This window comes from Coregonus lavaretus (genome assembly GCF_964263955.1).
Source record: "Coregonus lavaretus genome assembly, contig: HAP1_SCAFFOLD_448, whole genome shotgun sequence".
Lineage (NCBI taxonomy): Eukaryota > Metazoa > Chordata > Actinopteri > Salmoniformes > Salmonidae > Coregonus > Coregonus lavaretus.
In genome coordinates this window covers 82,669-109,835 of record NW_028163708.1, presented here as the reverse complement: position 1 = coordinate 109,835, position 27,167 = coordinate 82,669, and the positions used below count along the sequence as shown (strand labels likewise).

Here is a 27,167-nt window from a genome sequence, read left to right as displayed (position 1 = left end):
TCTGACATTTCACATTTTTAAAATAAAGTGGTCATCCTAACTGACCTAAGACAGGGAATTTTTACTAGGATTAAATGTCAGGAATTGTGAAAAAGTTTAAATGTATTTGGCTAAGGTGTATGTAAACCTCCGACTTTAACTGTATTTACATTTTACCAATACAGAGGGATAGGCCAACAAGTGATATATGTTTCAGTAAGATTTGATTTTTAGCGTTTATAGCAATGGTTATTAATTGTACTGCAGGGATGGAACGTAAGTCGAAGATAATTGAGGTTGTGGTGGCAGCTGCAGAGAGGTATTTGGGTGTGCGAGACTTGACATCAGAAGAGTTACAGGGAGTGTTAAGTGGTGATGTTCCATCCTTTCAGTTTGAGGGCATGAGGTAGGAGTGAGTATATTTAAATAGTGGAGAAGGGTGGGGTTAATTATTAGTAATAGTTTTGAATTTGTGAGTATGGTGTTAGATGGTAGGGTATTTCTTTATTTTTATTTTATCTTTCAAGCAAAATATAAGGGGAGTTATACTCCAGTCTAGTAGGTGGCGGTAATGCAACAAATTGGATGCCAACCGCCGTTAAACCTCATCGAAGAAGAAGACGACGACACCGGAAGCTTGCTAGCCAACATACTCGAAACATTCAAGCTCTGTAGACGCTTTCGGTGTAAATTAGCCACTGGATTTTAATTACATTTCTGTCGTATAGCTAGTTACCCCCTTTAATTTCATATTTACGTTGCTAGTAGCTATCTGAATCGCTAACTAAGATAGCCTAGTACTAGTCGCTAATGCTAACTAGCTAGCTAGCTAACATCCCCGACCATGAGCTCACTAAGCTACTCTCCTCCTGCTAAAGAAGAGGAGGTCTGCTGGACGGAGAAAGAAGCTCTAGTGAAAGAGGAGGAGGATGTTACAATAAAAAAAGAAGTAGAGGATTATGCTGTTACAGTGAAAGAAGAGATGGTAGTTAGAGTGAAAGAAAAGGAAGAGGCAGTCAGAGTGAAAGAGGAGGAGAATGTTACAGTGAAAGAAGAGGGGGAAGAGAAGGATGCAGTTGAAAGAGTGAAAGAAGAAGAGGAGGAGATGACTGTCACAGTGGAAGAAGAGGAAGAAGTGTTTGGAGTGAAGGAGGAGGAAGGGGAGATCACTGTCACATTGGAGGAAGAAGAAGGAGAGGAGGAGACGGATCTGATTAACACCATGCGTGAGTACTGTCTAAAAACAAGGGCACAAACTATGCAGTTGTTAAACCCATGTGTGGTTTTAAAGGGGCGTTCTACCGAAGTTCCAAACTTGAATATGTTGTTTTAGTACTGTTGGAATTGTTCCAACCCTGTTCCTGGGGAGCCACCGTCCTGTAGTTTGTTGCTCCAACCCTGGTTCTAGTTTAGATCACTTGTAATATGGATATCTGACATACCATAGCAATAAGAATGAATAGAACAGGCTTGGAAGCTCCAACCCTGGTTCTAGTTTAGATCACTGTAATATGGATATCTGACATACCATAGCAATAAGAATGAATAGAACAGGCTTGGAAGCTCTATCCCTGGTTCTAGTTTAGATCACTGTAATATGGATATCTGACATACCATAGCAATAAGAATGAATAGAACAGGCTTGGAAGCGCCAACCCTGGTTCTAGTTTAGATCACTGTAATATGGATATCTGACATACCATAGCAATAAGAATGAATAGAAGAGGCTTGGAAGCTCTAACCCTGGCAATTGACTGGTAAATTCATGGGTACACTCACAATGGCTGCATGGTATTGTGATGCAATAATTTCCATGGTGTTTTTTGGAATGTTCTATCAACTGATGCGGGATTGCCATGGTAATGTAGAATGTTCATTCAAATTATGCTAACCGATGTGGCTCATGCAATGGAATGCATTTTTTGTAATGTCAGTTGAGTTTACTCAACAAATCACAGCGCAGATTGAATGGTACACTTCCTGCTTTTACTTCCTGGCATGGGTACGCTCCAATTGGCTGCCAGTCCACACATTATGCCAGCGTTTCCCCGAACTGGGTCCCCGGGAACCCCAAGGGGTGCACGGTTTGACCCCCTTGGGGGGTCCCGAGAACCGAGTGAGGGAAACCCTGCATTATGCCGTCATTGACTTGAATGGAGACACCCTTTCTATTCATTCTTATGTGTATCTTCCATACAGGGTTCTAACACGATGCGTCCAGAACAGGGTACCACCACTACACAGAGTCACTAGAAGTCCATACTATGTTAGACCTGTGTAATTGTGTGACTTTCTTTGTTTGCTGAAATCTGTAGTTTTTGAAAAAAGTAGCATTTTACACGTCCTCTGTCAAGGGGGGAGAAGGAGCAGCCCGTCGTTGCACTGCAGATTTTTTTTGTTTGGGCAGGGGATCTATAGAATGAGATTTGTTTTATAAAAAACGATGGATTCCAAATCCAACTGACAGCTCCATAACAATCAGGACAAGCACAGGTAAACAGTAGAATCCAACTGACAGCTCTGTAACAATCAGGACAAGCACAGGTAAACAGTAGAATCCAACTGACAGCTCCATAACAATCAGGACAAGCACAGGTAAACAGTAGAATCCAACTGACAGCTCTGTAACAATCAGGACAAGCACAGGTAAACAGTAGAATCCAACTGACAGCTCTGTAACAATCAGGACAAGCACAGGTAAACAGTAGAATCCAACTGACAGCTAAATAACAATCAGGACAAGCACAGGTAAACAGTAGAATCCAACTGACAGCGCTGTAACATTCAGGACAAGCACAGGTAAACAGTAGAATACAACTGACGGCTCCATAACAATCAGGACAAGCACAGGTAAACAGTAGAATCCAACTGACAGCTCCATAACAATCAGGACAAGCACAGGTAAACAGTAGAATCCAACTGACAGTTCTGTAACAATCAGGACAAGCACAGGTAAACAGTAGAATCCAACTGACAGCTCTGTAACAATCAGGACAAGCACAGGTAAACAGTAGAATCCAACTGACAGCTCCATAACAATCAGGACAAGCACAGGTAAACAGTAGAATCCAACTGACGGCTCTGTAACAATCAGGACAAGCACAGGTAAACAGTAGAATCCAACTGACGGCTCCGTAACAATCAGGACAAGCACAGGTAAACAGTAGAATCCAACTGACGGCTCCATAACAATCAGGACAAGCACAGGTAAACAGTAGAATCCAACTGACAGCTCTGTAACAATCAGGACAAGCACAGGTAAACAGTAGAATCCAACTGAAAGCTCTGTAACAATCAGGACAAACACAGGTAAACAGTAGAATCCAACTGACAGCTCCATAACAATCAGGACAAGCACAGGTAAACAGTAGAATCCAACTGACAGCTCTGTAACAATCAGGACAAGCACAGGTAAACAGTAGAATCCAACTGACAGCTCTGTAACAATCAGGACAAGCACAGGTAAACAGTAGAATCCAACTGACAGCTCTGTAACAATCAGGACAAGCACAGGTAAACAGTAGAATCCAACTGACAGCTCTGTAACAATCAGGACAAGCACAGGTAAACAGTAGAATCCAACTGACGGCTCCATAACAATCAGGACAAGCACAGGTAAACAGTAGAATCCAACTGACAGCTCTGTAACAATCAGGACAAGCACAGGTAAACAGTAGAATCTAACTGAAAGCTCTGTAACAATCAGGACAAACACAGGTAAACAGTAGAATCCAACTGACAGCTCCATAACAATCAGGACAAGCACAGGTAAACAGTAGAATCCAACTGACAGCTCTGTAACAATCAGGACAAGCACAGGTAAACAGTAGAATCCAACTGACAGCTCTGTAACAATCAGGACAAGCACAGGTAAACAGTAGAATCCAACTGACGGCTCCATAACAATCAGGACAAGCACAGGTAAACAGTAGAATCCAACTGACAGCTCCATAACAATCAGGACAAGCACAGGTAAACAGTAGAATCCAACTGACAGCTCTGTAACAATCAGGACAAGCACAGGTAAACAGTAGAATCCAACTGACGGCTCCATAACAATCAGGACAAGCACAGGTAAACAGTAGAATCCAACTGACAGCTCTGTAACAATCAGGACAAGCACAGGTAAACAGTAGAATCCAACTGACAGCTCTGTAACAATCAGGACAAACACAGGTAAACAGTAGAATCCAACTGACAGCTCCATAACAATCAGGACAAGCACAGGTAAACAGTAGAATCCAACTGACAGCTCTGTAACAATCAGGACAAGCACAGGTAAACAGTAGAATCCAACTGACAGCTCTGTAACAATCAGGACAAGCACAGGTAAACAGTAGAATCCAACTGACAGCTCTGTAACAATCAGGACAAGCACAGGTAAACAGTAGAATCCAACTGACGGCTCCATAACAATCAGGACAAGCACAAGTAAACAGTAGAATCCAACTGACAGCTCCGTAACAATCAGGACAAGCACAGGTAAACAGTAGAATCCAACTGACAGCTCTGTAACAATCAGGACAAGCACAGGTAAACAGTAGCATCCAACTGACGGCTCCATAACAATCAGGACAAGCACAGGTAAACAGTAGAATCCAACTGACAGCTCCGTAACAATCAGGACAAGCACAGGTAAACAGTAGAATCCAACTGACGGCTCTGTAACAATCAGGACAAGCACAGGTAAACAGTAGAATCCAACTGACAGCTCTGTAACAATCAGGACAAGCACAGGTAAACAGTAGAATCCAACTGACGGCTCTGTAACAATCAGGACAAGCACAGGTAAACAGTAGAATCCAACTGACGGCTCTGTAACAATCAGGACAAGCACAGGTAAACAGTAGAATCCAACTGATAGCTCCATAACAACAGTGGGAGAGCACAGGTAAACAGTAGAATCCAACTGACGGCTCTGTAACAATCAGGACAAGCACAGGTAAACAGTAGAATCCAACTGACAGCTCCGTAACAATCAGGACAAGCACAGGTAAACAGTAGAATCCAACTGACAGCTCTGTAACAATCAGGACAAGCACAGGTAAACAGTAGAATCCAACTGACAGCTCCATAACAATCAGGACAAGCACAGGTAAACAATAGAATCCAACTGACAGCTCTGTAACAATCAGGACAAGCACAGGTAAACAGTGGAATCCAACTGACAGCTCTGTAACAATCAGGACAAGCACAGGTAAACAGTAGAATCCAACTGACAGCTCTGTAACAATCAGGACAAGCACAGGTAAACAGTAGAATCCAACTGACGGCTCCGTAACAATCAGGACAAGCACAGGTAAACAGTAGAATCCAACTGACAGCTCCATAACAATCAGGACAAGCACAGGTAAACAGTAGAATCCAACTGACAGCTCTGTAACAATCAGGACAAGCACAGGTAAACAGTAGAATCCAACTGACAGCTCCATAACAATCAGGACAAGCACAGGTAAACAGTAGAATCCAACTGACGGCTCCATAACAATCAGGACAAGCACAGGTAAACAGTAGAATCCAACTGACAGCTCCATAACAATCAGGACAAGCACAGGTAAACAGTAGCATCCAACTGACAGCTCCGTAACAACAGTGGGAGAGCACAGGGAAACAGTAGAATCCAACTGACAGCTCTGTAACAATCAGGACAAGCACAGGTAAACAGTAGAATCCAACTGACAGCTCTGTAACAATCAGGACAAGCACAGGTAAACAGTAGAATCCAACTGACAGCTCTGTAACAATCAGGACAAGTACAGGTAAACAGTAGAATCCAACTGACAGCTCCGTAACAACAGTGGGAGAGCACGCTTGAAGCACGCTTGAAGTCGTAACTTCCTACTCCATTGGAAAACAATGGAAAGACGTCACATAAAATGTGTTTTATTAAAAACTACGGATTTTCAGCAAACAAAACACTCAATTACACGGGACAAACACAGGTTTGTGTAACGAATTGACATTGTTACAAGTATGGACTTCTAGTGACTCTGTGTAGTGGTGGTACCCTCTTCTGGACGCATCGTGATAGAACCCTGTATGGAATATATCCATATTACAGGGATCAAAACTACAGTTGTAACCAGCTAATTACAGCTACTTCAGCCCCAGTTGTAACTAACCTGGTTCAGTTTATCAACCAGCTAATTACAGCTACTTCAGCCCCAGTTGTAACTAACCTGACAGCTGATCAACCAGCTAATTACAGCTACTTCAGCCCCAGTTGTAACTAACCTGATTCAGCTGATCAACCAGCTAATTACAGCTACTTCAGCCCCAGTTGTAACTAACCTGATTCAGCTGATCAACCAGCTAATTACAGCTACTTCAGCCTCAGTTGTAACTAACCTGGTTCAGCTGATCAACCAGCTAATTACAGCTACTTCAGCCCCAGTTGTAACTAACCTGATTCAGCTGATCAACCAGCTAATTACAGCTACTTCAGCCCCAGTTGTAACTAACCTGATTCAGCTGATCAACCAGCTAATTACAGCTACTTCAGCCCCAGTTGTAACTAACCTGACTCAGCTGATCAACCAGCTAATTACAGCTACTTCAGCCCCAGTTGTAACTAACCTGACTCAGCTGATCAACCAGCTAATTACAGCTACTTCAGCCCCAGTTGTAACTAACCTGATTCAGTTTATCAACCAGCTAATTACAGCTACTTCAGCCCCAGTTGTAACTAACCTGATTCAGCTGATCAACCAGCTAATTACAGCTACTTCAGCCCCAGTTGTAACTAACCTGATTCAGCTGATCAACCAGCTAATTACAGCTACTTCAGCCCCAGTTGTAACTAACCTGACTCAGCTGATCAACCAGCTAATTACAGCTACTTCAGCCCCAGTTGTAACTAACCTGACAGCTGATCAACCAGCTAATTACAGCTACTTCAGCCCCAGTTGTAACTAACCTGACAGCTGATCAACCAGCTAATTACAGCTACTTCAGCCCCAGTTGTAACTAACCTGACTCAGCTGATCAACCAGCTAATTACAGCTACTTCAGCCCCAGTTGTAACTAACCTGACTCAGTTTATCAACCAGCTAATTACAGCTACTTCAGCCCCAGTTGTAACTAACCTGACTCAGCTAATCAACCAGCTAATTACAGCTACTTCAGCCCCAGTTGTAACTAACCTGATTCAGCTGATCAACCAGCTAATTACAGCTACTTCAGCCCCAGTTGTAACTAACCTGGTTCAGCTGATCAACCAGCTAATTACAGCTACTTCAGCCCCAGTTGTAACTAACCTGATTCAGCTGATCAACCAGCTAATTACAGCTACTTCAGCCCCAGTTGTAACTAACCTGATTCAGCTGATCAACCAGCTAATTACAGCTACTTCAGCCCCAGTTGTAACTAACCTGGTTCAGTTTATCAACCAGCTAATTACAGCTACTTAAGCCCCAGTTGTAACTAACCTGATTCAGCTGATCAACCAGCTAATTACAGCTACTTCAGCCCCAGTTGTAACTAACCTGGTTCAGTTTATCAACCAGCTAAATACAGCTACTTCAGCCCCAGTTGTAACTAACCTGATTCAGCTGATCAACCAGCTAATTACAGCTACTTCAGCCCCAGTTGTAACTAACCTGGTTCAGCTGATCAACCAGCTAATTACAGCTACTTCAGCCCCAGTTGTAACTAACCTGGTTCAGCTGACCAACCAGCTAATTACAGCTACTTCAGCCCCAGTTGTAACTAACCTGACAGCTGATCAACCAGCTAATTACAGCTACTTCAGCCCCAGTTGTAACTAACCTGATTCAGCTGATCAACCAGCTAATTACAGCTACTTCAGCCCCAGTTGTAACTAACCTGATTCAGCTGATCAACCAGCTAATTACAGCTACTTCAGCCCCAGTTGTAACTAACCTGACTCAGCTGACCAACCAGCTAATTACAGCTACTTCAGCCCCAGTTGTAACTAACCTGGTTCAGCTGACCAACCAGCTAATTACAGCTACTTCAGCCCCAGTTGTAACTAACCTGACAGCTGATCAACCAGCTAATTACAGCTACTTCAGCCCCAGTTGTAACTAACCTGATTCAGCTGATCAACCAGCTAATTACAGCTACTTCAGCCCCAGTTGTAACTAACCTGATTCAGCTGATCAACCAGCTAATTACAGCTACTTCAGCCCCAGTTGTAACTAACCTGGTTCAGTTTATCAACCAGCTAATTACAGCTACTTCAGCCCCAGTTGTAACTAACCTGATTCAGCTGATCAACCAGCTAATTACAGCTACTTCAGCCCCAGTTGTAACTAACCTGACAGCTGATCAACCAGCTAATTACAGCTACTTCAGCCCCAGTTGTAACTAACCTGACTCAGCTGATCAACCAGCTAATTACAGCTACTTCAGCCCCAGTTGTAACTAACCTGACAGCTGATCAACCAGCTAATTACAGCTACTTCAGCCCCAGTTGTAACTAACCTGATTCAGCTGATCAACCAGCTAATTACAGCTACTTCAGCCCCAGTTGTAACTAACCTGACTCAGCTGATCAACCAGCTAATTACAGCTACTTCAGCCCCAGTTGTAACTAACCTGACTCAGCTGATCAACCAGCTAATTACAGCTACTTCAGCCCCAGTTGTAACTAACCTGACTCAGCTAATTACAGCTACTTCAGCCCCAGTTGTAACTAACCTGGTTCAGCTGATCAACCAGCTAATTACAGCTACTTCAGCCCCAGTTGTAACTAACCTGACAGCTGATCAACCAGCTAATTACAGCTACTTCAGCCCCAGTTGTAACTAACCTGACTCAGCTGATCAACCAGCTAATTACAGCTACTTCAGCCCCAGTTGTAACTAACCTGACTCAGCTGATCAACCAGCTAATTACAGCTACTTCAGCCCCAGTTGTAACTAACCTGATTCAGTTTATCAACCAGCTAATTACAGCTACTTCAGCCCCAGTTGTAACTAACCTGATTCAGCTGATCAACCAGCTAATTACAGCTACTTCAGCCCCAGTTGTAACTAACCTGATTCAGCTGATCAACCAGCTAATTAAAGCTACTTCAGCCCCAGTTGTAACTAACCTGACTCAGCTGATCAACCAGCTAATTACAGCTACTTCTGCCCCAGTTGTAACTAACCTGATTCAGCTGATCAACCAGCTAATTACAGCTACTTCAGCCCCAGTTGTAACTAACCTGGTTCAGTTTATCAACCAGCTAATTACAGCTACTTCAGCCCCAGTTGTAACTAACCTGATTCAGCTGATCAACCAGCTAATTACAGCTACTTCAGCCCCAGTTGTAACTAACCTGGTTCAGCTGATCAACCAGCTAATTACAGCTACTTCAGCCCCAGTTGTAACTAACCTGGTTCAGCTGACCAACCAGCTAATTACAGCTACTTCAGCCCCAGTTGTAACTAACCTGACAGCTGATCAACCAGCTAATTACAGCTACTTCAGCCCCAGTTGTAACTAACCTGATTCAGCTGATCAACCAGCTAATTACAGCTACTTCAGCCCCAGTTGTAACTAACCTGATTCAGCTGATCAACCAGCTAATTACAGCTACTTCAGCCCCAGTTGTAACTAACCTGACTCAGCTGACCAACCAGCTAATTACAGCTACTTCAGCCCCAGTTGTAACTAACCTGGTTAAGCTGACCAACCAGCTAATTACAGCTACTTCAGCCCCAGTTGTAACTAACCTGACAGCTGATCAACCAGCTAATTACAGCTACTTCAGCCCCAGTTGTAACTAACCTGATTCAGCTGATCAACCAGCTAATTACAGCTACTTCAGCCCCAGTTGTAACTAACCTGATTCAGCTGATCAACCAGCTAATTACAGCTACTTCAGCCCCAGTTGTAACTAACCTGGTTCAGTTTATCAACCAGCTAATTACAGCTACTTCAGCCCCAGTTGTAACTAACCTGATTCAGCTGATCAACCAGCTAATTACAGCTACTTCAGCCCCAGTTGTAACTAACCTGACAGCTGATCAACCAGCTAATTACAGCTACTTCAGCCCCAGTTGTAACTAACCTGACTCAGCTGATCAACCAGCTAATTACAGCTACTTCAGCCCCAGTTGTAACTAACCTGACAGCTGATCAACCAGCTAATTACAGCTACTTCAGCCCCAGTTGTAACTAACCTGATTCAGCTGATCAACCAGCTAATTACAGCTACTTCAGCCCCAGTTGTAACTAACCTGACTCAGCTGATCAACCAGCTAATTACAGCTACTTCAGCCCCAGTTGTAACTAACCTGACTCAGCTGATCAACCAGCTAATTACAGCTACTTCAGCCCCAGTTGTAACTAACCTGACTCAGCTGATCAACCAGCTAATTACAGCTACTTCAGCCCCAGTTGTAACTAACCTGGTTCAGCTGATCAACCAGCTAATTACAGCTACTTCAGCCCCAGTTGTAACTAACCTGACAGCTGATCAACCAGCTAATTATAGCTACTTCAGCCTCAGTTGTAACTAACCTGATTCAGCTGATCAACCAGCTAATTACAGCTACTTCAGCCCCAGTTGTAACTAACCTGGTTCAGTTTATCAACCAGCTAATTACAGCTACTTCAGCCCCAGTTGTAACTAACCTGACAGCTGACCAACCAGCTAATTACAGCTACTTCAGCCCCAGTTGTAACTAACCTGACAGCTGATCAACCAGCTAATTACAGCTACTTCAGCCCCAGTTGTAACTAACCTGACAGCTGATCAACCAGCTAATTACAGCTACTTCAGCCCCAGTTGTAACTAACCTGATTCAGCTGATCAACCAGCTAATTACAGCTACTTCAGCCCCAGTTGTAACTAACCTGGTTCAGCTGATCAACCAGCTAATTACAGCTACTTCAGCCCCAGTTGTAACTAACCTGACAGCTGATCAACCAGCTAATTACAGCTACTTCAGCCCCAGTTGTAACTAACCTGATTCAGCTGATCAACCAGCTAATTACAGCTACTTCAGCCCCAGTTGTAACTAACCTGACAGCTGATCAACCAGCTAATTACAGCTACTTCAGCCCCAGTTGTAACTAACCTGACTCAGCTGATCAACCAGCTAAATACAGCTACTTCAGCCCCAGTTGTAACTAACCTGGTTCAGCTGATCAACCAGCTAATTACAGCTACTTCAGCCCCAGTTGTAACTAACCTGACAGCTGATCAACCAGCTAATTACAGCTACTTCAGCCCCAGTTGTAACTAACCTGATTCAGCTGATCAACCAGCTAATTACAGCTACTTCAGCCCCAGTTGTAACTAACCTGATTCAGCTGATCAACCAGCTAATTACATCTACTTCAGCGCCAGTTGTAACTAACCTGACTCAGTTTATCAACCAGCTAATTACAGCTACTTCAGCCCCAGTTGTAACTAACCTGACAGCTGATCAACCAGCTAATTACAGCTACTTCAGCCCCAGTTGTAACTAACCTGATTCAGCTGATCAACCAGCTAATTACAGCTACTTCAGCCCCAGTTGTAACTAACCTGACAGCTGATCAACCAGCTAATTACAGCTACTTCAGCCCCAGTTGTAACTAACCTGATTCAGCTGATCAACCAGCTAATTACAGCTACTTCAGCCCCAGTTGTAACTAACCTGACTCAGCTGATCAACCAGCTAATTACAGCTACTTCAGCCTCAGTTGTAACTAACCTGATTCAGCTGATCAACCAGCTAATTAGAGCTACTTCAGCCCCAGTTGTAACTAACCTGATTCAGCTGATCAACCAGCTAATTACAGCTACTTCAGCCCCAGTTGTAACTAACCTGATTCAGCTGATCAACCAGCTAATTACAGCTACTTCAGCCTCAGTTGTAACTAACCTGGTTCAGCTGATCAACCAGCTAATTACAGCTACTTCAGCCCCAGTTGTAACTAACCTGATTCAGCTGATCAACCAGCTAATTACAGCTACTTCAGCCCCAGTTGTAACTAACCTGATTCAGCTGATCAACCAGCTAATTACAGCTACTTCAGCCCCAGTTGTAACTAACCTGACTCAGCTGATCAACCAGCTAATTACAGCTACTTCAGCCCCAGTTGTAACTAACCTGACTCAGCTGATCAACCAGCTAATTACAGCTACTTCAGCCCCAGTTGTAACTAACCTGATTCAGTTTATCAACCAGCTAATTACAGCTACTTCAGCCCCAGTTGTAACTAACCTGATTCAGCTGATCAACCAGCTAATTACAGCTACTTCAGCCCCAGTTGTAACTAACCTGATTCAGCTGATCAACCAGCTAATTACAGCTACTTCAGCCCCAGTTGTAACTAACCTGACTCAGCTGATCAACCAGCTAATTACAGCTACTTCAGCCCCAGTTGTAACTAACCTGACAGCTGATCAACCAGCTAATTACAGCTACTTCAGCCCCAGTTGTAACTAACCTGACAGCTGATCAACCAGCTAATTACAGCTACTTCAGCCCCAGTTGTAACTAACCTGACTCAGCTGATCAACCAGCTAATTACAGCTACTTCAGCCCCAGTTGTAACTAACCTGACTCAGTTTATCAACCAGCTAATTACAGCTACTTCAGCCCCAGTTGTAACTAACCTGACTCAGCTAATCAACCAGCTAATTACAGCTACTTCAGCCCCAGTTGTAACTAACCTGATTCAGCTGATCAACCAGCTAATTACAGCTACTTCAGCCCCAGTTGTAACTAACCTGGTTCAGCTGATCAACCAGCTAATTACAGCTACTTCAGCCCCAGTTGTAACTAACCTGATTCAGCTGATCAACCAGCTAATTACAGCTACTTCAGCCCCAGTTGTAACTAACCTGATTCAGCTGATCAACCAGCTAATTACAGCTACTTCAGCCCCAGTTGTAACTAACCTGGTTCAGTTTATCAACCAGCTAATTACAGCTACTTCAGCCCCAGTTGTAACTAACCTGATTCAGCTGATCAACCAGCTAATTACAGCTACTTCAGCCCCAGTTGTAACTAACCTGGTTCAGTTTATCAACCAGCTAAATACAGCTACTTCAGCCCCAGTTGTAACTAACCTGATTCAGCTGATCAACCAGCTAATTACAGCTACTTCAGCCCCAGTTGTAACTAACCTGGTTCAGCTGATCAACCAGCTAATTACAGCTACTTCAGCCCCAGTTGTAACTAACCTGGTTCAGCTGACCAACCAGCTAATTACAGCTACTTCAGCCCCAGTTGTAACTAACCTGACAGCTGATCAACCAGCTAATTACAGCTACTTCAGCCCCAGTTGTAACTAACCTGATTCAGCTGATCAACCAGCTAATTACAGCTACTTCAGCCCCAGTTGTAACTAACCTGATTCAGCTGATCAACCAGCTAATTACAGCTACTTCAGCCCCAGTTGTAACTAACCTGACTCAGCTGACCAACCAGCTAATTACAGCTACTTCAGCCCCAGTTGTAACTAACCTGGTTCAGCTGACCAACCAGCTAATTACAGCTACTTCAGCCCCAGTTGTAACTAACCTGACAGCTGATCAACCAGCTAATTACAGCTACTTCAGCCCCAGTTGTAACTAACCTGATTCAGCTGATCAACCAGCTAATTACAGCTACTTCAGCCCCAGTTGTAACTAACCTGATTCAGCTGATCAACCAGCTAATTACAGCTACTTCAGCCCCAGTTGTAACTAACCTGGTTCAGTTTATCAACCAGCTAATTACAGCTACTTCAGCCCCAGTTGTAACTAACCTGATTCAGCTGATCAACCAGCTAATTACAGCTACTTCAGCCCCAGTTGTAACTAACCTGACAGCTGATCAACCAGCTAATTACAGCTACTTCAGCCCCAGTTGTAACTAACCTGACTCAGCTGATCAACCAGCTAATTACAGCTACTTCAGCCCCAGTTGTAACTAACCTGACAGCTGATCAACCAGCTAATTACAGCTACTTCAGCCCCAGTTGTAACTAACCTGATTCAGCTGATCAACCAGCTAATTACAGCTACTTCAGCCCCAGTTGTAACTAACCTGACTCAGCTGATCAACCAGCTAATTACAGCTACTTCAGCCCCAGTTGTAACTAACCTGACTCAGCTGATCAACCAGCTAATTACAGCTACTTCAGCCCCAGTTGTAACTAACCTGACTCAGCTAATTACAGCTACTTCAGCCCCAGTTGTAACTAACCTGGTTCAGCTGATCAACCAGCTAATTACAGCTACTTCAGCCCCAGTTGTAACTAACCTGACAGCTGATCAACCAGCTAATTACAGCTACTTCAGCCCCAGTTGTAACTAACCTGACTCAGCTGATCAACCAGCTAATTACAGCTACTTCAGCCCCAGTTGTAACTAACCTGACTCAGCTGATCAACCAGCTAATTACAGCTACTTCAGCCCCAGTTGTAACTAACCTGATTCAGTTTATCAACCAGCTAATTACAGCTACTTCAGCCCCAGTTGTAACTAACCTGATTCAGCTGATCAACCAGCTAATTACAGCTACTTCAGCCCCAGTTGTAACTAACCTGATTCAGCTGATCAACCAGCTAATTAAAGCTACTTCAGCCCCAGTTGTAACTAACCTGACTCAGCTGATCAACCAGCTAATTACAGCTACTTCTGCCCCAGTTGTAACTAACCTGATTCAGCTGATCAACCAGCTAATTACAGCTACTTCAGCCCCAGTTGTAACTAACCTGGTTCAGTTTATCAACCAGCTAATTACAGCTACTTCAGCCCCAGTTGTAACTAACCTGATTCAGCTGATCAACCAGCTAATTACAGCTACTTCAGCCCCAGTTGTAACTAACCTGGTTCAGCTGATCAACCAGCTAATTACAGCTACTTCAGCCCCAGTTGTAACTAACCTGGTTCAGCTGACCAACCAGCTAATTACAGCTACTTCAGCCCCAGTTGTAACTAACCTGACAGCTGATCAACCAGCTAATTACAGCTACTTCAGCCCCAGTTGTAACTAACCTGATTCAGCTGATCAACCAGCTAATTACAGCTACTTCAGCCCCAGTTGTAACTAACCTGATTCAGCTGATCAACCAGCTAATTACAGCTACTTCAGCCCCAGTTGTAACTAACCTGACTCAGCTGACCAACCAGCTAATTACAGCTACTTCAGCCCCAGTTGTAACTAACCTGGTTAAGCTGACCAACCAGCTAATTACAGCTACTTCAGCCCCAGTTGTAACTAACCTGACAGCTGATCAACCAGCTAATTACAGCTACTTCAGCCCCAGTTGTAACTAACCTGATTCAGCTGATCAACCAGCTAATTACAGCTACTTCAGCCCCAGTTGTAACTAACCTGATTCAGCTGATCAACCAGCTAATTACAGCTACTTCAGCCCCAGTTGTAACTAACCTGGTTCAGTTTATCAACCAGCTAATTACAGCTACTTCAGCCCCAGTTGTAACTAACCTGATTCAGCTGATCAACCAGCTAATTACAGCTACTTCAGCCCCAGTTGTAACTAACCTGACAGCTGATCAACCAGCTAATTACAGCTACTTCAGCCCCAGTTGTAACTAACCTGACTCAGCTGATCAACCAGCTAATTACAGCTACTTCAGCCCCAGTTGTAACTAACCTGACAGCTGATCAACCAGCTAATTACAGCTACTTCAGCCCCAGTTGTAACTAACCTGATTCAGCTGATCAACCAGCTAATTACAGCTACTTCAGCCCCAGTTGTAACTAACCTGACTCAGCTGATCAACCAGCTAATTACAGCTACTTCAGCCCCAGTTGTAACTAACCTGACTCAGCTGATCAACCAGCTAATTACAGCTACTTCAGCCCCAGTTGTAACTAACCTGACTCAGCTGATCAACCAGCTAATTACAGCTACTTCAGCCCCAGTTGTAACTAACCTGGTTCAGCTGATCAACCAGCTAATTACAGCTACTTCAGCCCCAGTTGTAACTAACCTGACAGCTGATCAACCAGCTAATTATAGCTACTTCAGCCTCAGTTGTAACTAACCTGATTCAGCTGATCAACCAGCTAATTACAGCTACTTCAGCCCCAGTTGTAACTAACCTGGTTCAGTTTATCAACCAGCTAATTACAGCTACTTCAGCCCCAGTTGTAACTAACCTGACAGCTGACCAACCAGCTAATTACAGCTACTTCAGCCCCAGTTGTAACTAACCTGACAGCTGATCAACCAGCTAATTACAGCTACTTCAGCCCCAGTTGTAACTAACCTGACAGCTGATCAACCAGCTAATTACAGCTACTTCAGCCCCAGTTGTAACTAACCTGATTCAGCTGATCAACCAGCTAATTACAGCTACTTCAGCCCCAGTTGTAACTAACCTGGTTCAGCTGATCAACCAGCTAATTACAGCTACTTCAGCCCCAGTTGTAACTAACCTGACAGCTGATCAACCAGCTAATTACAGCTACTTCAGCCCCAGTTGTAACTAACCTGATTCAGCTGATCAACCAGCTAATTACAGCTACTTCAGCCCCAGTTGTAACTAACCTGACAGCTGATCAACCAGCTAATTACAGCTACTTCAGCCCCAGTTGTAACTAACCTGACTCAGCTGATCAACCAGCTAAATACAGCTACTTCAGCCCCAGTTGTAACTAACCTGGTTCAGCTGATCAACCAGCTAATTACAGCTACTTCAGCCCCAGTTGTAACTAACCTGACAGCTGATCAACCAGCTAATTACAGCTACTTCAGCCCCAGTTGTAACTAACCTGATTCAGCTGATCAACCAGCTAATTACAGCTACTTCAGCCCCAGTTGTAACTAACCTGATTCAGCTGATCAACCAGCTAATTACATCTACTTCAGCGCCAGTTGTAACTAACCTGACTCAGTTTATCAACCAGCTAATTACAGCTACTTCAGCCCCAGTTGTAACTAACCTGACAGCTGATCAACCAGCTAATTACAGCTACTTCAGCCCCAGTTGTAACTAACCTGATTCAGCTGATCAACCAGCTAATTACAGCTACTTCAGCCCCAGTTGTAACTAACCTGACAGCTGATCAACCAGCTAATTACAGCTACTTCAGCCCCAGTTGTAACTAACCTGATTCAGCTGATCAACCAGCTAATTACAGCTACTTCAGCCCCAGTTGTAACTAACCTGACTCAGCTGATCAACCAGCTAATTACAGCTACTTCAGCCTCAGTTGTAACTAACCTGATTCAGCTGATCAACCAGCTAATTACAGCTACTTCAGCCCCAGTTGTAACTAACCTGGTTCAGCTGATCAACCAGCTAATTACAGCTACTTCAGCCCCAGTTGTAACTAACCTGATTCAGCTGATCAACCAGCTAATTACAGCTACTTCAGCCCCAGTTGTAACTAACCTGATTCAGCTGATCAACCAGCTAATTACAGCTACTTCAGCCCCAGTTGTAACTAACCTGGTTCAGCTGATCAACCAGCTAATTACAGCTACTTCAGCCCCAGTTGTAACTAACCTGACAGCTGATCAACCAGCTAATTACAGCTACTTCAGCCCCAGTTGTAACTAACCTGATTCAGCTGATCAACCAGCTAATTACAGCTACTTCAGCCCCAGTTGTATCTAACCTGGTTCAGCTGATCAACCAGCTAATTACAGCTACTTCAGCCCCAGTTGTAACTAACCTGACAGCTGATCAACCAGCTAATTACAGCTACTTCAGCCCCAGTTGTAACTAACCTGACAGCTGATCAACCAGCTAATTACAGCTACTTCAGCCCCAGTTGTAACTAACCTGACAGCTGATCAACCAGCTAATTACAGCTACTTCAGCCCCAGTTGTAACTAACCTGATTCAGCTGATCAACCAGCTAATTACAGCTACTTCAGCCCCAGTTGTAACTAACCTGACTCAGCTGATCAACCAGCTAATTACAGCTACTTCAGCCCCAGTTGTAACTAACCAGACTCAGCTGATCAACCAGCTAATTACAGCTACTTCAGCCCCAGTTGTAACTAACCTGACAGCTGATCAACCAGCTAATTACAGCTACTTCAGCCCCAGTTGTAACTAACCTGATTCAGCTGACCAACCAGCTAATTACAGCTACTTCAGCCCCAGTTGTAACTAACCTGATTCAGCTGATCAACCAGCTAATTACAGCTACTTCAGCCCCAGTTGTAACTAACCTGATTCAGCTGACCAACCAGCTAATTACAGCTACTTCAGCCCCAGTTGTAACTAACCTGACAGCTGATCAACCAGCTAATTACAGCTACTTCAGCCCCAGTTGTAACTAACCTGACTCAGCTGATCAACCAGCTAATTACAGCTACTTCAGCCCCAGTTGTAACTAACCTGATTCAGCTGATCAACCAGCTAATTACAGCTACTTCAGCCCCAGTTGTAACTAACCTGACAGCTGATCAACCAGCTAATTACAGCTACTTCAGCCCCAGTTGTAACTAACCTGGTTCAGCTGACCAACCAGCTAATTACAGCTACTTCAGCCCCAGTTGTAACTAACCTGACAGCTGATCAACCAGCTAATTACAGCTACTTCAGCCCCAGTTGTAACTAACCTGATTCAGCTGATCAACCAGCTAATTACAGCTACTTCAGCCCCAGTTGTAACTAACCTGACAGCTGACCAACCAGCTAATTACAGCTACTTCAGCCCCAGTTGTAACTAACCTGACAGCTGACCAACCAGCTAATTACAGCTACTTCAGCCCCAGTTGTAACTAACCTGGTTCAGTTTATCAACCAGCTAATTACAGCTACTTCAGCCCCAGTTGTAACTAACCTGACAGCTGATCAACCAGCTAATTACAGCTACTTCAGCCCCAGTTGTAACTAACCTGACAGCTGACCAACCAGCTAATTACAGCTACTTCAGCCCCAGTTGTAACTAACCTGACAGCTGATCAACCAGCTAATTACAGCTACTTCAGCCCCAGTTGTAACTAAACTGGTTCAGTTTATCAACCAGCTAATTACAGCTACTTCAGCCCCAGTTGTAACTAACCTGACTGCTGATCAACCAGCTAATTACAGCTACTTCAGCCCCAGTTGTAACTAACCTGGTTCAGCTGATCAACCAGCTAATTACAGCTACTTCAGCCCCAGTTGTAACTAACCTGGTTCAGCTGACCAACCAGCTAATTACAGCTACTTCAGCCCCAGTTGTAACTAACCTGACAGCTGATCAACAGCTAATTACAGCTACTTCAGCCCCAGTTGTAACTAACCTGATTCAGCTGATCAACCAGCTAATTACAGCTACTTCAGCCCCAGTTGTAACTAACCTGGTTCAATTTATCAACCAGCTAATTACAGCTACTTCAGCCCCAGTTGTAACTAACCTGGTTCAGCTGATCAACCAGCTAATTACAGCTACTTCAGCCCCAGTTGTAACTAACCTGACAGCTGATCAACCAGCTAATTACAGCTACTTCAGCCCCAGTTGTAACTAACCTGATTCAGCTGATCAACCAGCTAATTACAGCTACTTCAGCCCCAGTTGTAACTAACCTGACAGCTGATCAACCAGCTAATTACAGCTACTTCAGCCCCAGTTGTAACTAACCTGATTCAGCTGATCAACCAGCTAATTACAGCTACTTCAGCCCCAGTTGTAACTAACCTGACTCAGCTGATCAACCAGCTAAATACAGCTACTTCAGCCCCAGTTGTAACTAACCTGGTTCAGCTGATCAACCAGCTAATTACAGCTACTTCAGCCCCAGTTGTAACTAACCTGACAGCTGATCAACCAGCTAATTACAGCTACTTCAGCCCCAGTTGTAACTAACCTGATTCAGCTGATCAACCAGCTAATTACAGCTACTTCAGCCCCAGTTGTAACTAACCTGATTCAGCTGATCAACCAGCTAATTACACTACTTCAGCGCCAGTTGTAACTAACCTGACTCAGTTTATCAACCAGCTAATTACAGCTACTTCAGCCCCAGTTGTAACTAACCTGATTCAGCTGACCAACCAGCTAATTACAGCTACTTCAGCCCCAGTTGTAACTAACCTGATTCAGCTGATCAACCAGCTAATTACAGCTACTTCAGCCCCAGTTGTAACTAACCTGACAGCTGATCAACCAGCTAATTACAGCTACTTCAGCCCCAGTTGTAACTAACCTGATTCAGCTGATCAACCAGCTAATTACAGCTACTTCAGCCCCAGTTGTAACTAACCTGACTCAGCTGATCAACCAGCTAATTACAGCTACTTCAGCCTCAGTTGTAACTAACCTGATTCAGCTGATCAACCAGCTAATTACAGCTACTTCAGCCCCAGTTGTAACTAACCTGGTTCAGCTGATCAACCAGCTAATTACAGCTACTTCAGCCCCAGTTGTAACTAACCTGGTTCAGCTGATCAACCAGCTAATTACAGCTACTTCAGCCCCAGTTGTAACTAACCTGACAGCTGATCAACCAGCTAATTACAGCTACTTCAGCCCCAGTTGTAACTAACCTGATTCAGCTGATCAACCAGCTAATTACAGCTACTTCAGCCCCAGTTGTATCTAACCTGGTTCAGCTGATCAACCAGCTAATTACAGCTACTTCAGCCCCAGTTGTAACTAACCTGACAGCTGATCAACCAGCTAATTACAGCTACTTCAGCCCCAGTTGTAACTAACCTGACAGCTGATCAACCAGCTAATTACAGCTACTTCAGCCCCAGTTGTAACTAACCTGACAACTGATCAACCAGCTAATTACAGCTACTTCAGCCCCAGTTGTAACTAACCTGATTCAGCTGATCAACCAGCTAATTACAGCTACTTCAGCCCCAGTTGTAACTAACCTGACTCAGCTGATCAACCAGCTAATTACAGCTACTTCAGCCCCAGTTGTAACTAACCAGACTCAGCTGATCAACCAGCTAATTACAGCTACTTCAGCCCCAGTTGTAACTAACCTGACAGCTGATCAACCAGCTAATTACAGCTACTTCAGCCCCAGTTGTAACTAACCTGATTCAGCTGACCAACCAGCTAATTACAGCTACTTCAGCCCCAGTTGTAACTAACCTGATTCAGCTGATCAACCAGCTAATTACAGCTACTTCAGCCCCAGTTGTAACTAACCTGATTCAGCTGACCAACCAGCTAATTACAGCTACTTCAGCCCCAGTTGTAACTAACCTGACAGCTGATCAACCAGCTAATTACAGCTACTTCAGCCCCAGTTGTAACTAACCTGACTCAGCTGATCAACCAGCTAATTACAGCTACTTCAGCCCCAGTTGTAACTAACCTGATTCAGCTGATCAACCAGCTAATTACAGCTACTTCAGCCCCAGTTGTAACTAACCTGGTTCAGCTGATCAACCAGCTAATTACAGCTACTTCAGCCCCAGTTGTAACTAACCTGACAGCTGATCAACCAGCTAATTACAGCTACTTCAGCCCCAGTTGTAACTAACCTGATTCAGCTGATCAACCAGCTAATTACAGCTACTTCAGCCCCAGTTGTAACTAACCTGACAGCTGACCAACCAGCTAATTACAGCTACTTCAGCCCCAGTTGTAACTAACCTGACAGCTGACCAACCAGCTAATTACAGCTACTTCAGCCCCAGTTGTAACTAACCTGGTTCAGTTTATCAACCAGCTAATTACAGCTACTTCAGCCCCAGTTGTAACTAACCTGACAGCTGATCAACCAGCTAATTACAGCTACTTCAGCCCCAGTTGTAACTAACCTGACAGCTGACCAACCAGCTAATTACAGCTACTTCAGCCCCAGTTGTAACTAACCTGACAGCTGATCAACCAGCTAATTACAGCTACTTCAGCCCCAGTTGTAACTAACCTGGTTCAGTTTATCAACCAGCTAATTACAGCTACTTCAGCCCCAGTTGTAACTAACCTGACTGCTGATCAACCAGCTAATTACAGCTACTTCAGCCCCAGTTGTAACTAACCTGGTTCAGCTGATCAACCAGCTAATTACAGCTACTTCAGCCCCAGTTGTAACTAACCTGGTTCAGCTGACCAACCAGCTAATTACAGCTACTTCAGCCCCAGTTGTAACTAACCTGACAGCTGATCAACAGCTAATTACAGCTACTTCAGCCCCAGTTGTAACTAACCTGATTCAGCTGATCAACCAGCTAATTGCAGCTATATCAGCCCCAGTTGTAACTAACCTGGTTCAATTTATCAACCAGCTAATTACAGCTACTTCAGCCCCAGTTGTAACTAACCTGACAGCTGATCAACCAGCTAATTACAGCTACTTCAGCCCCAGTTGTAACTAACCTGATTCAGCTGATCAACCAGCTAATTACAGCTACTTCAGTCCCAGTTGTAACTAACCTGGTTCAGCTGATCAACCAGCTAATTACAGCTACTTCAGCCCCAGTTTTAACTAACCTGATTCAGCTGATCAACCAGCTAATTACAGCTACTTCAGCCCCAGTTGTAACTAACCTGATTCAGCTGATCAACCAGCTAATTACAGCTACTTCAGCCCCAGTTGTAACTAACCTGACAGCTGACCAACCAGCTAATTACAGCTACTTCAGCCCCAGTTGTAACTAACCTGACAGCTGACCAACCAGCTAATTACAGCTACTTCAGCCCCAGTTGTAACTAACCTGGTTCAGTTTATCAACCAGCTAATTACAGCTACTTCAGCCCCAGTTGTAACTAACCTGATTCAGCTGATCAACCAGCTAATTACAGCTACTTCAGCCCCAGTTGTAACTAACCTGACAGCTGATCAACCAGCTAATTACAGCTACTTCAGCCCCAGTTGTAACTAACCTGACAGCTGATCAACCAGCTAATTACAGCTACTTCAGCCCCAGTTGTAACTAACCTGATTCAGCTGATCAACCAGCTAATTACAGCTACTTCAGCCCCAGTTGTAACTAACCTGACAGCTGATCAACCAGCTAATTACAGCTACTTCAGCCCCAGTTGTAACTAACCTGACAGCTGATCAACCAGCTAATTACAGCTACTTCAGCCCCAGTTGTAACTAACCTGATTCAGCTGATCAACCAGCTAATTACAGCTACTTCAGCCCCAGTTGTAACTAACCTGGTTCAGCTTTTCAACCAGCTAATTACAGCTACTTCAGCCCCAGTTGTAACTAACCTGACAGCTGATCAACCAGCTAATTACATCTACTTCAGCCCCAGTTGTAACTAACCTGGTTCAGTTTATCAACCAGCTAATTACAGCTACTTCAGCCCCAGTTGTAACTAACCTGATTCAGCTGATCAACCAGCTAATTACAGCTACTTCAGCCCCAGTTGTAACTAACCTGGTTCAGCTGATCAACCAGCTAATTACAGCTACTTCAGCCCCAGTTGTAACTAACCTGATTCAGCTGATCAACCAGCTAATTACAGCTACTTCAGCCCCAGTTGTAACTAACCTGATTCAGCTGATCAACCAGCTAATTACAGCTACTTCAGCCCCAGTTGTAACTAACCTGACAGCTGATCAACCAGCTAATTACAGCTACTTCAGCCCCAGTTGTAACTAACCTGACAGCTGATCAACCAGCTAATTACAGCTACTTCAGCCCCAGTTGTAACTAACCTGGTTCAGCTGATCAACCAGCTAATTACAGCTACTTCAGCCCCAGTTGTAACTAACCTGGTTCAGTTTATCAACCAGCTAATTACAGCTACTTCAGCCCCAGTTGTAACTAACCTGACAGCTGATCAACCAGCTAATTACAGCTACTTCAGCCCCAGTTGTAACTAACCTGACAGCTGACCAACCAGCTAATTACAGCTACTTCAGCCCCAGTTGTAACTAACCTGACAGCTGATCAACCAGCTAATTACAGCTACTTCAGCCCCAGTTGTAACTAACCTGGTTCAGTTTATCAACCAGCTAATTACAGCTACTTCAGCCCCAGTTGTAACTAACCTGACAGCTGATCAACCAGCTAATTACAGCTACTTCAGCCCCAGTTGTAACTAACCTGGTTCAGCTGATCAACCAGCTAATTACAGCTACTTCAGCCCCAGTTGTAACTAACCTGGTTCAGCTGACCAACCAGCTAATTACAGCTACTTCAGCCCCAGTTGTAACTAACCTGACAGCTGATCAACCAGCTAATTACAGCTACTTCAGCCCCAGTTGTAACTAACCTGGTTCAGCTGACCAACCAGCTAATTACAGCTACTTCAGCCCCAGTTGTAACTAACCTGACAGCTGATCAACCAGCTAATTACAGCTACTTCAGCCCCAGTTGTAACTAACCTGACAGCTGATCAACCAGCTAATTACAGCTACTTCAGCCCCAGTTGTAACTAACCTGATTCAGCTGATCAACCAGCTAATTACAGCTACTTCAGCCCCAGTTGTAACAAACCTGGTTCAATTTATCAACCAGCTAATTACAGCTACTTCAGCCCCAGTTGTAACTAACCTGACAGCTGATCAACCAGCTAATTACAGCTACTTCAGCCCCAGTTGTAACTAACCTGATTCAGCTGATCAACCAGCTAATTACAGCTACTTCAGCCCCAGTTGTAACTAACCTGACAGCTGACCAACCAGCTAATTACAGCTACTTCAGCCCCAGTTGTAACTAACCTGGTTCAGTTTATCAACCAGCTAATTACAGCTACTTCAGCCCCAGTTGTAACTAACCTGACAGCTGATCAACCAGCTAATTACAGCTACTTCAGCCCCAGTTGTAACTAACCTGATTCAGCTGATCAACCAGCTAATTACAGCTACTTCAGCCCCAGTTGTAACTAACCTGATTCAGCTGATCAACCAGCTAATTACAGCTACTTCAGCCCCAGTTGTAACTAACCTGACAGCTGATCAACCAGCTAATTACAGCTACTTCAGCCCCAGTTGTAACTAACCTGACAGCTGATCAACCAGCTAATTACAGCTACTTCAGCCCCAGTTGTAACTAACCTGATTCAGCTGATCAACCAGCTAATTACAGCTACTTCAGCCCCAGTTGTAACTAACCTGACAGCTGATCAACCAGCTAATTACAGCTACTTCAGCCCCAGTTGTAACTAACCTGACAGCTGATCAACCAGCTAATTACAGCTACTTCAGCCCCAGTTGTAACTAACCTGATTCAGCTGATCAACCAGCTAATTACAGCTACTTCAGCCCCAGTTGTAACTAACCTGGTTCAGCTGATCAACCAGCTAATTACAGCTACTTCAGCCCCAGTTGTAACTAACCTGACAGCTGATCAACCAGCTAATTACAGCTACTTCAGCCCCAGTTGTAACTAACCTGATTCAGCTGATCAACCAGCTAATTACAGCTATTTCAGCCCCAGTTGTAACTAACCTGATTCAGCTGATCAACCAGCTAATTACAGCTACTTCAGCCCCAGTTGTAACTAACCTGGTTCAGCTGATCAACCAGCTAATTACAGCTACTTCAGCCCCAGTTGTAACTAACCTGACAGCTGATCAACCAGCTAATTACAGCTACTTCAGCCCCAGTTGTAACTAACCTGATTCAGCTGATCAACCAGCTAATTACAGCTATTTCAGCCCCAGTTGTAACTAACCTGATTCAGCTGATCAACCAGCTAATTACAGCTACTTCAGCCCCAGTTGTAACTAACCTGGTTCAGCTGATCAACCAGCTAATTACAGCTACTTCAGCCCCAGTTGTAACTAACCTGACAGCTGATCAACCAGCTAATTACAGCTACTTCAGCCCCAGTTGTAACTAACCGGATTCAGCTGATCAACCAGCTAATTACAGCTATTTCAGCCCCAGTTGTAACTAACCTGATTCAGTTTATCAACCAGCTAATTATTACAATCAGATGTGCTAGATTAAGGTTGGAGTGAAAACCTACAGGACGGTGGCTCTCCAGGAACAGGGTTGGAGAGCCGTGCTGTAAAATGTCTATACCATCAAAGAGTGGGCCACCAACAAATCAAAATGTATTTGTCACGTTTCTTAAACACAAAATGTTATTAACTATGGATCAAATTAAACCTGTGAAATTGACAGAAAGTTATTTGTATCTATTATTATAGAGCTCTGCTCAGATTAAATAAATTGCATTTTATGAGAGCAAGATTAGATTTGAAGCTCTACAATATCATTCGTTTTTTTTTTTTATCTCATCAAGATATTTTTACATGATGGAATGTTCTGAAAACTGACCTCAGGTTATTGAGGGATCTAGTCTGGATTAAACCTCACAGGAAGACCGTTTTATCATGTGGAGGTTTCATTCAGGTCGCTCAGTTTAAATAAACTCTGTTTGTCTTTGGCAGGAGAGAGACCAGACTCAGAGGAACCAGAGCCAGAGACGTCCAAGCCAGAGAGACCACACCACTGTTCCAGTTGTGGAAAGAGTTTTAGATGGCTATGGAGCCTGAAAAGACATGAGAGAATACACACGGGAGAAAAGCCTTACCAATGCTCCCTGTGTGGAAAGTGTTTTACCCGGTCAGGTCAACTAAAATTACATCAGAGAACAAACACTGGAGAAAAGCTTTACCACTGCTCCCACTGCGGAAATAATTTTACCTGCTTAGCGAACCTGAAAGAACATGAGAGAATACATACAGGAAAAAACCTCTACCGCTGCCTCAACTGTGGACAGAGTTTTACCCAATCAGGGGACCTGAAGGAACATGACAGAACACATATAGGAGAAAAGCCTCACCAATGCTCCCAGTGTGGAAAGTTGTTTACCTGGTTACAGAGCCTGAAACATCATCAAAGAATACACACAGGAGAAAAACCTTCACATACAGAAGAGAAGCCTTCACACACAGGAGAAAAATCTTCACATACAGGAGAGAAGCCTTACCACTGCTCTCAATGTGGAAAGAGTTTTAACTGGGAAGGACACCTGAAATCACATGAGAGAACACACACCAGACAGAAGATTTTCCACTGCTCTCATTGTTCAATGACATTTCCCCGGTTAGCGGCCCTGAAATCACATGAGAGAATTGAGAAGCTATGTTCTAAGTTAAAGTACTAAGCTAAGAATTTGAGATTGTTTTTGTTTATGCCACATGAAATCAACTTGCTTAAAGCTTATAAAAATAAATGTGTGTTTTAAAAATCTCAAGACGTATAGACTATGGCTGAGATTCGAATTGTAGTGAAGCGCGCTGGACAGCTGACAATTAGGCTTTTAAAGTCATTTTCCCAGCACTTTGTGAAGGATGTGTTATACATTTTGTTTAGTTTTTCTTCACATTGCAGATCAAATCTGAATCATTGACAGTTAACAGACAGACTACAGAAAGGAATAAGGCTAGTAGGACCTAGCGATGG

General features: G+C 43.9%; 1 protein-coding gene across 1 annotated transcript; it reads left to right on the top strand.

The window, feature by feature from the left end:
- Positions 1-607: 607 nt before the first annotated feature.
- On the top strand, positions 608-26,948 carry LOC311117844 (uncharacterized protein). Its single transcript, XM_084192753.1, has 2 exons — positions 608-1,205; positions 26,150-26,948. The coding sequence occupies exons 1-2, from the start codon at positions 824-826 to the stop codon at positions 26,866-26,868; spliced, it is 1,101 nt and encodes a 366-aa protein (XP_084048879.1). The 5' UTR covers positions 608-823; the 3' UTR covers positions 26,869-26,948.
- Positions 26,949-27,167: the final 219 nt, after the last annotated feature.

Bases quoted from the DNA above. Each gene is read 5' to 3' on its own strand.
- LOC311117844 (XM_084192753.1), top strand. From the start codon at position 824: ATGAGCTCACTAAGCTACTCTCCTCCTGCTAAAGAAGAGGAGGTCTGC. The intron at 1,206-26,149 runs GTGAGTACTGTC...TGTCTTTGGCAG, and splicing joins GGATCTGATTAACACCATGC to GAGAGAGACCAGACTCAGAG.